Source organism: Notolabrus celidotus, chromosome 2 (genome assembly GCF_009762535.1).
Source record: "Notolabrus celidotus isolate fNotCel1 chromosome 2, fNotCel1.pri, whole genome shotgun sequence".
NCBI lineage: Eukaryota > Metazoa > Chordata > Actinopteri > Labriformes > Labridae > Notolabrus > Notolabrus celidotus.
The window spans coordinates 29,277,697-29,290,623 of NC_048273.1; the positions used below are offsets into that span (position 1 = coordinate 29,277,697).

A 12,927-nucleotide genomic window follows, 5' to 3' on the forward strand; every position below is an offset into this window, starting at 1 on the left:
TTTAAAGGTGCATTTATACTGATTTTTAACAGGTGTCACTTTGCATTCATTTTCCAGTTATGAAAACCAACTCAGAGATTCTTTAAAGTTACTCGAGTCATGAAATCAATTATCAGCATCAGTAATAAATTGAGTAAGGGGTAGATTGTTGTTGAGTCATTCTATGGTTTATTTGCACTGTCATACACATTATACAGACTTTAAGTTTCAGTATTGGGACTTATAGGAGTAATACATCAAATCAATCTAGCATATCAACTAATGTGTAGGGCTGGGTTTCAACATTTAACACCAAAGAGGTATCAGCCATAAAAAACTAGAACCACATAAACTAAAACCAAAAATACCTGCATTCAATTGGTTTTTAACCCAGGTCTAAAAATGATCCAGTGTTGTCTGGTTTTATCTGTAACCAATCACAGCTTCTACAGCAGCTACACCCCAAACAGTCTGTGTTCAGGTAAAAATTGAGCACCGTAAATTGAAAGAAGTTGACGGAATTTATTTTGTACATTGTAGTTGGGTGTGTGGGGTTCAAGTGATGGTTTTTTTTAAGATTAATTTTTGAACTTTTGCTTTTATTTAACAGGCCAGCTTAAGAGAGACACATAATGAAAGGAGAGAGGATATGAGAGGATATGCATTAAATATTGTCACAATCAGGAATCCACCATATAATCAGTGCAAAGAGGGCTGTGGCCTCTATACATGGGGCATCTGCTCCTCTAACTGAGCTAAACTGGCACCCCATAGTGGTGGGGTTTTTTGTATTCTCCACCTGCCTGTGGGCTTTCATAATGAAAAGAGATTGTTTAATTAAAATATCACTATAAGAATGCTTTGATGCCATGAAGTGGAAAAATATGTGCAAATGTTGGAATATGTTGTTGAGCCGGATAAAGACAGAAAACTATTATTGTGTATTCCTGCAGGATTGGCTTTGTACCTCTAAGTCTGTGTGATCCGTTGTTCCCTTTTTTGCTCTGTTTGTTCATCATCATCAATCTCTCTCTCTCTCTCTTGTTCTGTCAATCCAACTCTCTATCTAGGCCCATCCAGTTGTAGCAGATGACTGACTACCATTGACTGTGGCTCTGCTCAAGGTTTCTTCCCAGTTAAAGGACGTTTTTCCTCTGACCTGCTGCCAAACGTTGCTCATGGTGGATTAATGTTGGAGTTCTTTGGATAACATCACAAAAGCAAAGACCGTTGTGATGATTTGATGCCATGAAAATATAAATTCATTGATTGCATGTTTGATTGACTAATGCACAACCATAAGGACTGAATAGGTCTGTGTGTTTCAGAAGCAGCCTCGTGTGAGCTGGTCATTTAATATCAACAGCCAATCCCTGACTCACATCAGACACACAATGTCTCTGAGTGTTACAAAAACCACACTTCCAGCTGAAAAAGCATCATCACACACATCATTGATAACAGCACTGTCATCCCATCTCAACGAGCGCTTTGTTGTGACGAAGGAGTGAGATGCTTCATTTTTTTGATGATCTTTGTGTTTTTCATTTTCAAGGGTGGAGACATTTCTCTGACAGTCAGGGTGTGACGATCACGCATCTATCATATCTGCTTTCCTGGGACTCGGCCCAGTATCAACACACACACACACACTGACACACACACACACACAAGCAAATAAACTATTTTTTTCTCACTGAGACACAAACCCTGGCACTCGAACTCTCAGTTTTTCTCACACCAACTTAACCTGTCTCTCTCTGTCTGCCTAGCTGTGTCTCTCTTTGTGTGTCATGTACACACACACACACACACACACACACACACACACACACACACACACACACACACACACACACACACACACACACACACACACACACACACACACACACACACACACACACACACACACACACACACACACACACACACACACACACACACACACACACACTCACCTGTGAGACCTTCCTGACCACCTCCCCACTGATGATCAACCCCTGGACAAACGACCTGGCCTTGACAAAAGCACGGACCACTTTCACCTTCATGTCCCGGGGAACATCTCCAAATGGCCGCAGCGTCTCGTGTTGCTTAGCAACACACTCAAGGTAATCCTCTGACAGAGTGACCTGCCAGACAGAGACGACAAAAGGCAGAAGAAAATAATGTAAGGGGCGTTTGTTATTGTGTTTATTCAAGCAAATCTGTTTGACTCTTTTTGTCTTTATTGGATATCAAACAAAACAGAGCTGTCTGTAAACATGTGGAGGAAAAAAGATGGAGGAAGACGCCACACTGTCCAGAAGCTTGACCAAAGTCTGGGATATCCACCTCCAAAGAGCAGAACATCACTGAGAGGGATTTCAAAATGCTTCTTTCTTATGCTAGGAAAAACTATATCAGCTGGTCATGTATTTTAAGTACACTAACAGATTTTTCCATTTTTAAACCCATCATCTGCACTGTTGTCATCTATCAGCTCGTCTCGTGCGAGTGTTTGTCAAATTCTCTTTTGGAGCCAGAAACAGAAACAAAAGCTGGAGAGGGTCAGTTCAGCAAGCAGCTGAATATCTAAGGAATACAGGCCTGAGATAATCACACTGTGTTAAATTACATCTACAGTCTGTCCACATGAATGATTCTCAGTATTAATGATGTGTTTGGTGAAGAGGTTTTACTATATAAAATACACAGGAAGTAGCCTTTTGGTCAAAGAAGACAAGCTAATGTGGAAGTTTCAAGTCTTTACACAATAAACAAGCATTTTATTTATGAATAACTGTATGAAGAGTGGACTTTACTCACGTCTGTGGGGGATGTGGTTTTAAAGGTGCGCTCCAATAGGCGGGACCAGAACTCAGTCAGGGTTTCATCCAGGTTAAGTGCGGAGCCCCGGTAGTACTGTCGCAGGTCGGTGAACAGATCTCCATATAGACGAGTGTTCTGGGAGTACAGAGGACCGAGTGGAGACAGCACCTCCTGCAGGGAGCGCTCTGAACGACCGTGCAGCTCAGTGAAATAAGCTGAGAGAGCAAGAGAGGAACAAATGAAGAGGAAGAGTTATAATATGAGACTGTTATGTATGTTTTTCTTCTTTTGGTGAATTACTTGAATCAAAAACATTAAAATAATCTGCAGTTGGCTCCTGGTTATGGTATCTACCTGAGTAGCACCAAGAGTTGAGCTCTGAACGATGGGGTCCTTTTTCGTTTTATATAAACACGTTCATGTTTTTTCATTACTTGTTAACGTAGTGAAGTTAAAATTACAAACAGACAACATTTAGGCAGAAAAAAACAGAGCCAGGTGGCGAGGAAGACGACATTAGGAAAGACGTACGCTTACAAGACAGCGTAAAAGAAACGCAACATTTTGAGAAAGAATTCGACAACAAGCTAAACTTTCAAATTCTTATCAAAGCCTTGTGATATTTTCTAACATTGTAGCAAAACATTGGCCTTTTTTATACAGCTGAACTTAAAATTTAAATATAATAACGTTAAACTGGATCTTGTTTTGGAAAATCTCATGAATCTAAGTCATGAAATTGTTCTATTTTTGCCCTATTGAACTCAAAATAAGAATCACTTTGTTTTGCTTTTGAAATCAGGTCAGGTTTAAATAACCGTTTTGCATTAAACAGCTGTGTACTGCCTCTGCAAACCTTACTAGTTTAAGCCAGGAGCCTGAAACGAAAGATTCAAGTTGTTTGATGGAAACCAAACAAACAGCTGAAGGAAACTAAAATGTATTTAGGGAAAAGAGGAACTGGAGGGATGGGAGACAATAATTTTGAGTTTATGCATGAAAAACTGAACCACCTTTTTTACATTATTACTGGTTGAATCTATCTTAGGGTTTAAAGCTGCTGTGAGGCACTTCCTGTTTTGGGAGGCTCTTCTTATGCCTTTGCTTATCTTGTACACTGCATGTATTAGATTATATACCTTTGTGCTAATGGTCCAGTTTTATTTAATAAGTCATGATAAGGCATCACTGTAAATGTCAGTCTGTTTTATGACAAGCTAAAAACTCCACACAAAAGCTTTGAATATCCCATAAATACAATTTCCATGAACGGGCAAAGGCTTTGGATGCACAGTGCTGCCTCTTTAGAAACACAAAGGTATATTTTTGCTAAAAAAAAAAACCTCAAACTCTTCTTCTGGGTGATTTGATAAATGCTACAACACTAACATTGGGTCCAAAAACTTTACTGGTATTGGATTGATGCTATACTGACTCATGCATAGTTAAGCTTTCAATCGTTATTTTTATTATGCAACTGTTTAATGTGCACAAACCGTGACCTCCCAAAAATGCCAAACTCGCCAATGTTGGAATAGCATGAAACAAATCCTGCAGTAAGTATCTGCTTGATGCTAAAACAATAAAGAATAACTATTTGTTTAATTTTCTTTAAATATGAAACACTAATGATTGCAGTGTGTTTTCACTGATAATCTGTATTCACATGCTAGCTGATTATTTATTTATTTTATTCATTTATTTAGCATATCTTAGGGTTTCTTTGAAATTATCTTAGCAGCCAGATGGATATTCAGGAACAGAGAGGTCAAATTCAAAGAATTAGGGAGTCAGCTTGCTGTCTCTGCAGTAAACTGGTGTGGTGCCTCAAAGGATGTGGACCAGTGCCAGCCTGTTGTAACCACAACCAGATGGGCGGCCACATTACTGCTACTGAGGTGGCCTGCTGCCTTCAGACTAATAATTCTGTCCTCCTCCTCCTCCTCCTTTTTCTGACTAGTCCACCTCCTGCTTTCTGTTTCTCTTCTTCTGTTCATGTTGGGTTTGATTTTCTGTTTTTACCCAAAAATGAATGACACATTTCTCTCTTTCCACATTTGTCTATCTCGTCTCGATCATTAGCTGTGGCAGTTTTACCATTTTCTTTCTTTTCTTCCTCCCTCCATCCCTCTGTTTCTCTGATGTGCAGTGATCTGCAGACTCGGCTCCTCAGTGGGTCAACTGCTCATTAGCTGAACCAGCCACTGCCCCGGGGGACACCCCTCTGTTTGTGTGTGTGTGCATGTGTGTGTGCATGTGTGTGTGTGCATGTGTGTGTGTGCCCCTTTGAGATCAGGGGATCGGCTTATCACGTTTCATTGTGTCTGGCTGACTCCGCTCTCATTATAACACCCAGTCAGGGGTACCCTTGACGCACAGGACACAAACACATCCTGCCTCATTCACTCACTCTTTTGAAGTTGCAGGATTGAGCACAAAGCACAGCCAGAGCATGTACCCAACACAAACTCACAGATGCAACTTACAAATGTCACACTCCTCTGGGCTTCAGCACAGAACCTTTGGAATTGATCTCTGCCTGTAATGAGCAGCTCTATGGCACGTTCACATACACACACACAAACACACATAAACACACAAACATAAACACACACTCGCTGTACTTACTGTCAAAGCTCCTGTGGAGAGCGTTGAAGGCTGCCTGCAGCGACCTGCCGGCCTCTCTGATCAGCCCTTCAGTCTCTCGGCCGCTCAGGCCGGCCAGGCTCTCCTCCATGGCACTGGTACAACAGGTGGGACCCTGAGGACACATCCTCAGATGTTCACCTGTCAGGAAGACACAGAGGCATTAAAGTTAATTGATTTTTTAAATTAGTTAACATCATCGTTATAATTGAATATATCAGTCCATTAAATTGGACATTTACAAAAAAAACACAAAGCAGCCTGGACACCAAATCAAAGACAGAATCATGCCAAGTGCAGAGTTCAGTCTTTGTTTACAACACTAGTGGCATGGCTATGTTTTTTTTGTAATTTTCACCTTTTATTAGTTAGCACAACTGAAGAAAGACAGGAAGTGTGCGGAGTAGAGAGGGAGGGATGATCACTTTGACTTGGACTATAGCCTCAGTACTTGGGGCATGCACTTAAACCGCTAGGCTAACAGGCGCTCCCGATGAGGTTGATCTGTGTGACTGAGAGAGCTGTGTTCACAATGACAGCTGTGAATCAAACACTCTCAGAGTCATCCTTCCCAAAATGAAAGGTAATAACTTTGCAGGAAGCCCCGTCATCAGATCAGACTGTCAAAACTTATACATTTGGTTTACAGACAACAACCTCGCTGCACTTTGTGTTTGCTTTATATTAGCAAGTATTAGCATGCCATTACTTGTGGGCGCATGTGGGTAATGTGCCTTCAGTCCTCCTTGCAGGTTAACGTTCACATGCCTGTGCTGGTTACACGTTGCTCCAGTCGAGGCATTACATGCCAGTTTAACAACGTCGACTTTACACAACTTTATCTCCATTGTCTAGATTAAAATACTGACAAACCAGGCCGCAGTATAGGACGCCATATCACCCCGTGGCGAGGTACTTTATTAATTCCTTGTACTATTCACTTATATTGTTCATTCATCAATAATTCAACAATTTCAAAAGAGCCAGTATTAACTATGATTATTTTATTTCATCTCTGTGCTTCTTGATGTTTACTTTGACTGAATTAAATGAGGAATACAAACACCTTTTCAAGTGTTGTTCTGTTGGTACTCCAGTCAAGGATCTGAATGTCATTAACAACACGGTTTTAATCATTTATTGCCTTCTTGAAATCAGTTTATAAATAGCTTACAACCTGAAAAGCACAAACAGAGTACATACACCACATTGAAGCATATTGATTTTTATACAGTTACTTCTATTTATTTTACCTTTTTTTTTACCAGGTAAGTCAATTGAGAACCAATTCTCATTCACAATAACAACCTGGGCGAAAAGGCAACACAGGTGGCATGACAATAAAGTTACACCTTGTACTCCATTGCTGTATGTCTCTACAGTCACTTCATTGAGGTCACTGAGAACTGGGCTGACGATTACATGCTTTGATGAACTTATTTTGGATTCTGAAGTTAAAGCCTATCAGAGTTTTATTAAACACATCCTTGGTTTAAGGTTCCACCCAGGAACTTTTGCTGACAGTTATTCTGTAAAAAAAAAGACTGAGAGTGGGTGAAGAGAGACAGCAATTACTCCACTAAAGATGCAATTACGAGTAAAGCTACACATTCAAAATGTAAATTTGGTTAAACTACAGAAATATTGGAAAAGTACTCACGCAGAATGGCACTTTTAATATTTATGTCATCAAGATTAAACTGTTTGGATTCAAGTTTTTCATTCCTCTAAGGAATCATGAAATTATAAAAAGTAGTTGTTTATTTTGTAAGCTGCATCTGTAGTGAAACTCAACTTTGGCTGTAAAATAAATGGAATTAATATAAAAATATTTCCCCCTGAAATGTAGTGTGAAAGAAGAACAAAGTATTGATTTGCAAGTGAAACAGAAGTATTTCATATATGTAGAGTACATAAGACACCCAATAAAAACACTGGAAAATATTCCTTCAGTGCAGCACGGGAACTCTGCAGGGCTGATTACTGATGATAATAATAGAAAGGATAAAATTCTTTTTACTGACTCTTTTTGCCCTGAAGCCAAAAACTCAACCCTGATCATGGCACACCCAACCTAAACTTGTTTCTCTATTCTTACAGGGGTTCTGCTACAGGGGAGAGTAAAAATAAAGATCTTTACACACATCCACAAATATAGACATACTTGTGCACACACACACACTCACCAAGTCTGCCAGACAACCTGGAAAGCAGTCTGCAACATCAGTCTCTTGACAGCAAATATGTTTGTGCATGTGTGTATTTGTGCATGTGTGTGTTCATAAGTGTGTGTGTGTGTATGTGTGTGTGTGTGTGTGTGTGTGTGTGTGTGTGTGTGTGTGTGTGTGTGTGTGTGTGTGTGTGTGTGTGTGTGTGTGCCCACCTCTTGGAAGGTTAAGGGTGAGTAAGTACCCCAAAGCTGTGTTCATCAGAGGCTGCTTTCCTCTTAACTGTTCCCTCCTACCATTTGACAGTGTGTGCGTGTGTGTGTGGGTGCGGGTGTGGGTGCGCGCGTGCGTGTGTGTGTGCGTGTGCACGTGCGTGCGCGCGTGCGTGCGTGCGTGCGTGCGTGCGTGCGTGCGTGCGTGCGTGCGTGGCTTGGGGGGCAGAATTCGTCCACAGGATAAGTGGAGCAGAAGAGAAAACGCCGTCATCATCGCTCCAACATGAATCTTTCATTGGCTGGTGTGTAAGTAGAGTATGTGTATGTGGGCATGTGCATGTGTGTGTGTGTGTGTGTGTGTGTGTGTGTGTGTGTGTGTGTGTGTGTGTGTGTGTGTGTGTGTGTAAAGGAAATAGCTCCTCACTTGTTTTCCCACATTCGTTTTTGGGTTGCCGTGAGAGATATTTTTGCTCAGTTGTAAAAACACACACCACTGGTTTGATACTCTCATGTCATCAGTGGTCCTCAGGTGTCCGGTGCAGGTGAGATCAAACCCATGTGCTGCATTCGACAAAAAACACCTGGGTTCCTTTACTCACACTTAAACTGAGTCTCTTCACACGACTCCTGTCTCGTCAATCGCAGCTTTCAGATAAACTGTGCGGATAAAATCATATGTTATGTTATATGGATAAACTGTATCATGTTACATTTAGTCACTGTCTTATTTTGCATCTTACATCCTGCAACATATGACCTTGTATAACATATGTAATACTAATAATTGTATACATACAGCACCCTTAAAAGCATGGTTTAGAAAGTGCTTTTACTTACTCAGGTGGGATATTTGCCATCTCTTCTATGCTTTTTTACCTCTTATAATTACCTTTCTTAACCTGAGTGCTCTTATAAAGAATGTTCATTCTCTTTACTGTATGTCTGTATTTTTTACTTTTCTATTTAACATGTGCTGCTTCATGTATGCTAACATCTTGTTTGGGCATCAATGAAGTTCAATTATAGGGATGCTCTGATGTCCTTGTCATTTAAACAGAAATATGGATTAAAATTACAATTATGTCAGATTGGTTGCTGAGTGTGGCTAACATTACCAGAACTAGCACCACCAGCCTTCGATCCTCCTCGCAGGTCAACATCCAAATGCCTCCGCTGGTTATGCATTGCTCCGGTCGAGGGGTTATATGCCACTTCTTGTGTGTGTTAGATGTCTAGGCTCTGACCTTATCAATCCTCACACAGTCTTATTTTCTACAAGCAGAAATTGACGAGCATTGACATAGTATCTTAAATCCCCTATAGTCAGAGCCTACGGGTGGATGCTGGGGACGTGGTGGGGCTGAAAGGTTGAGGCAGGGCAGCTGTGGCAGTGACAGAGCAAAGACAGAGACCGGACTTCTTGCAGCTAAAACAGACCCCCAACGCTGAGAGATATGTTTTTTAGTCATGTGATTGTGAGAATGATGCATTGTGATGTGTGAAATCAGTGCAGCTCAAGTTGCTTGCCTGAACTAGCTCGGAGGCGATGCTCCATTTTCCACACAGCAGGATACTGACTGTTCTCCACTGTATGTGCTCATAACTTCTACTCGTACCTTTCTTTATGTACTTTATTTTTCATTGAAGATGCTACCAGCTCACAGGAGGGGAGGTTCTCAGATGAGCATCAATCAACAATGAGCATTGCTTGTGTTCTGCTAACCAGACACAAGCAGAAACTTCATGTGATGTAACATGTAATCAGTAAACTCCAGACGTTTGCATGTTTTTTTGTTAAAATTAGCATGCTGTGAAGCCTAACTGTATTTCAGCTCTTACACATTTACAGTCACCATCTCAGACCACTCAATCCAACTAAAACAACTATTGGTAACAGCTAAGCTCACTTGAACCATGGCCAAGGTGACCAAAAAAGTACCAGGTACTACCCAAAACTCACAAAAAATCAATCAGCTCAACATGAACCAAATCAAGAAGCACCATGGAGCGGAAATACGTATTAGATTTCAGATACCTCTGCCCAAGTTGAAAACCACACCATCAGTGTCGCATATGTGGTTCAGAGACACCATCTTTGGGTCCTCGTGCACTGCAGCTAATGTTAGCGTTTAGTTGTTGGTTTGTGTACCAACCTAGACGACGCAGGGCGTTTACCACAGACACATATGCTTTACTGCATTCCCGGGTTGCTGGGTAATGGAAGCAGCTGGCATCCTGCTATAAAACTTAATGCACAAGGAAAGACACAACTAAGCACAGTGGTGACACACCAACACATGTACAAAACGCAAGCTTGCAAACATGCTAACACAAGCAGACAGACACATTACAGAGACCTGAAGGTTCCACAAAGTGCAGGTTATCACACCACATCTGTGAATAAGTGCCTTGCTCGAGGGCTTGATGATGGGAAATGGAAAGCAAGCGTGCAATCAACCGCACATAGAAAGAGAGTGAGATTGTCAGTATAGCGGAAACTCATTTTTAGCAAAGCCTTGAAGCAAAACAGTGCTTTTAGGTGCTTTTCAGAATAGAGTGTTAAAAAGGAAGAGGGGAGAGGAAAGGAGGAGAGATAAGAGGAAGTGATTTGCCTGTGTTTACCCTCAAGCTTCAGTATATATTTAGCTTAGTACATATCCTTGGGGGCGCACGCACAAGGGCTCCCAACTACATTTCTAGAAACCTTCATTGGTATAACACATTCCCTGATCCCTAAGGTCTTGTTCACATCAAAAAATAAGATGCTAAGAGCATCGTAAGATGGGGAGGGAGGGAGGAGCCCGGAGATACGACAATACAAAAAGATGGCTGGATTATAAAATGTTTTCAAGGATTTGTTGTCACTCATTGGTCCCCTGTTACACTTTGATATGCGGTCTTTGCAGCAACTTCTTGAGGGTTTCAATAATTTCTTTGACTCAACATCATAATCAATCTTTTAAAAATGTCTCCTGCATCCTTAACATGAAGCCCAGAGCATCTTCCATTTCTGTGGATCAAGGCAAGAGTCCCTTTTGTTTTCAGCTGTTTGAAAAGGACAAATCTAAAGTTGGTGCAGAAAGTCAAATCAAATCTGTGGAATTTTACTGTGAACATGATACCTGGACTTTCATTTTGAAGGACTCTTTTTATCCCCTGTATGATCCCTGCACTGGAAGTTGGTACTTCCCTGGATTAAAGGGACATTTCGGTTGACCTTGCAGAGCTGAGCATTCCTGATTGGTGGAGTACAGATGTAGCTTTTTTTTTTAAAGTTGACATAGCAATTGGCCATTTTTTTTTTAGGATACTTTAGACCTCAATGGAAAAGAAGAATGCAATGTGATAGCAAAGCTTTCTACTACTAGAGCAAGCGTGAGACTGAAAGTTCTCGGTAATTTTCGCAGAAAGCAACCTCTCAGTCTTACGTGTTAATTACACAGGAAGTGTATGCAGCAAATTATGTCTTTGCCTCCTGTGACGGTTCACACCATAACCACTGAAACCATTTCTGAAGTGTCGGAACATGGTGCAAAAGCTTGAAGTGAAATCAAGGGGTTAGGCCATCAAATACACTTGCTCACAGCCATATGGCATCTCCTTCAGATGCACCAGGTTTGCTTTGATGTGTGTCAAACGGATGCACATTTTAGCGTCTGATTCTTTTATGTAGCTTGTGCTTTGAGTTGTTTCTTTGAAAATACACAGCTTTGGTTAAAGTATAGAACCCTCGGTCAGATTGAAATACCTTGACCTTTATTTAGGTTAAAAAAAACAAACAAACCTCAGATTCCTGGATTTAATTAATTTGTTGTTTGGTCCATCTTTCACCCCAAACACAACCAAACTCAAACTCCTTGCATTTTTTGCAACATCACCTGCAGTTTATGACCTGAAAATATGCTGCAGATTGTTCTAAATTCCAGTTCAAGGTCTGTTCTATCTCATTAACAAGCTAAAGGAGTGAAACATCTGGTTGGTAATTGACGCCTCAGGAGCAAAGAGGAGATACAATGAAGTGTTCAAATGTAGATAATGGAGAGTTCTTTTGTGAAATTTTCCAAGAAGGAGAAATACAAGCCACTTCTGACATTTCCTGGCTGATGCTACAACCTGTAGTTGTGAGGGTTGGCTCTAACCTCAATCACAATAGCTCAGACACCTAATCCCATCTATCTTTCCTGATCATCTTTGGATCTTATCCCACAGACTGAGAGGGACTGCCTTCATTTCATCTCATCCGGAATGCTTAATCCCATGTTGTACCATTAGGTTACGTGACGAGCAGTGATAAAGCAGTACCCTATAACCTAAATCTATTTCTGAGGCAAAATAAACAAGGTATTCCAAGGTACAGTAAACAGAGAGACGTCTGAAGAAGTAAGGAACATACAAACAAAGCTCCCCCTCTCTCTATGCAACATAAATGGAGATCTGTCATGAAAGGATACAGCAGTGGTGTGTGGGGATAGACATAAACTTTAAATACCCAGAGTGTTACTTTCTGTCCATCTGTGATATGCAATGAGATAAACTCCCTCTAGGCTTTCAGCAAGAAGTGTGGGTTTGTTTTGTTTTTTATTTATATTGTTTGTAATGGCCAAATGTGACAAACAAAATGAAGGGCAGAGGAGAAGCCAGGCAAACATAAAGCTCAACCACTACACATCTGAGGCCCTGCAGGCCACCTCGATGTTTTTAACCCTAGTTAATGTATTCTAGCTTCTCATAGAAATGTACAATTCAGATCTGCCCACTGCAATATGAATGTAAGTTGGGAGAAATTCTACAATATCAGGTAGACACAGAATATTTACTCTTGAGTAGGGTTGCAAAAGTCCAGGAATTTTCAAAGTTGGAAACTTTCCATGGGAATTAACGGGAATTTATGGGAATAAACCAGGAATTTACTAAATTGAAGGTTGGCTCTGAATAGGGGACTTATAGTTTGGGAAAATATATTTTAGCATAATCCTGACTAAAACAACCAAATTTAATGCAAGTACAGTTGAATATCTATGCTATTCCTCAATCACATGCACATAGCACACTGCTTACTGCAGGGCTATTGAGACCACGCCCCCTACATGCACTTTTTATTTAAC

General features: G+C 40.8%; 1 protein-coding gene across 1 annotated transcript in view; it reads right to left on the reverse strand.

Moving 5' to 3' along the window:
- Positions 1-12,927, reverse strand: part of LOC117806357 (glypican-1-like) — a 53,171-nt gene that overhangs the window by 8,619 nt on the left and 31,625 nt on the right. The window contains exons 2-4 of the mRNA XM_034675274.1: positions 5,422-5,580; positions 2,791-3,008; positions 1,941-2,114 (exon numbers count right to left, since the gene is read on the reverse strand). Of these exons, the coding sequence (XP_034531165.1) occupies positions 1,941-2,114; positions 2,791-3,008; positions 5,422-5,580 (551 nt within the window). The remainder of the gene's footprint in view (positions 1-1,940; positions 2,115-2,790; positions 3,009-5,421; positions 5,581-12,927) is intronic.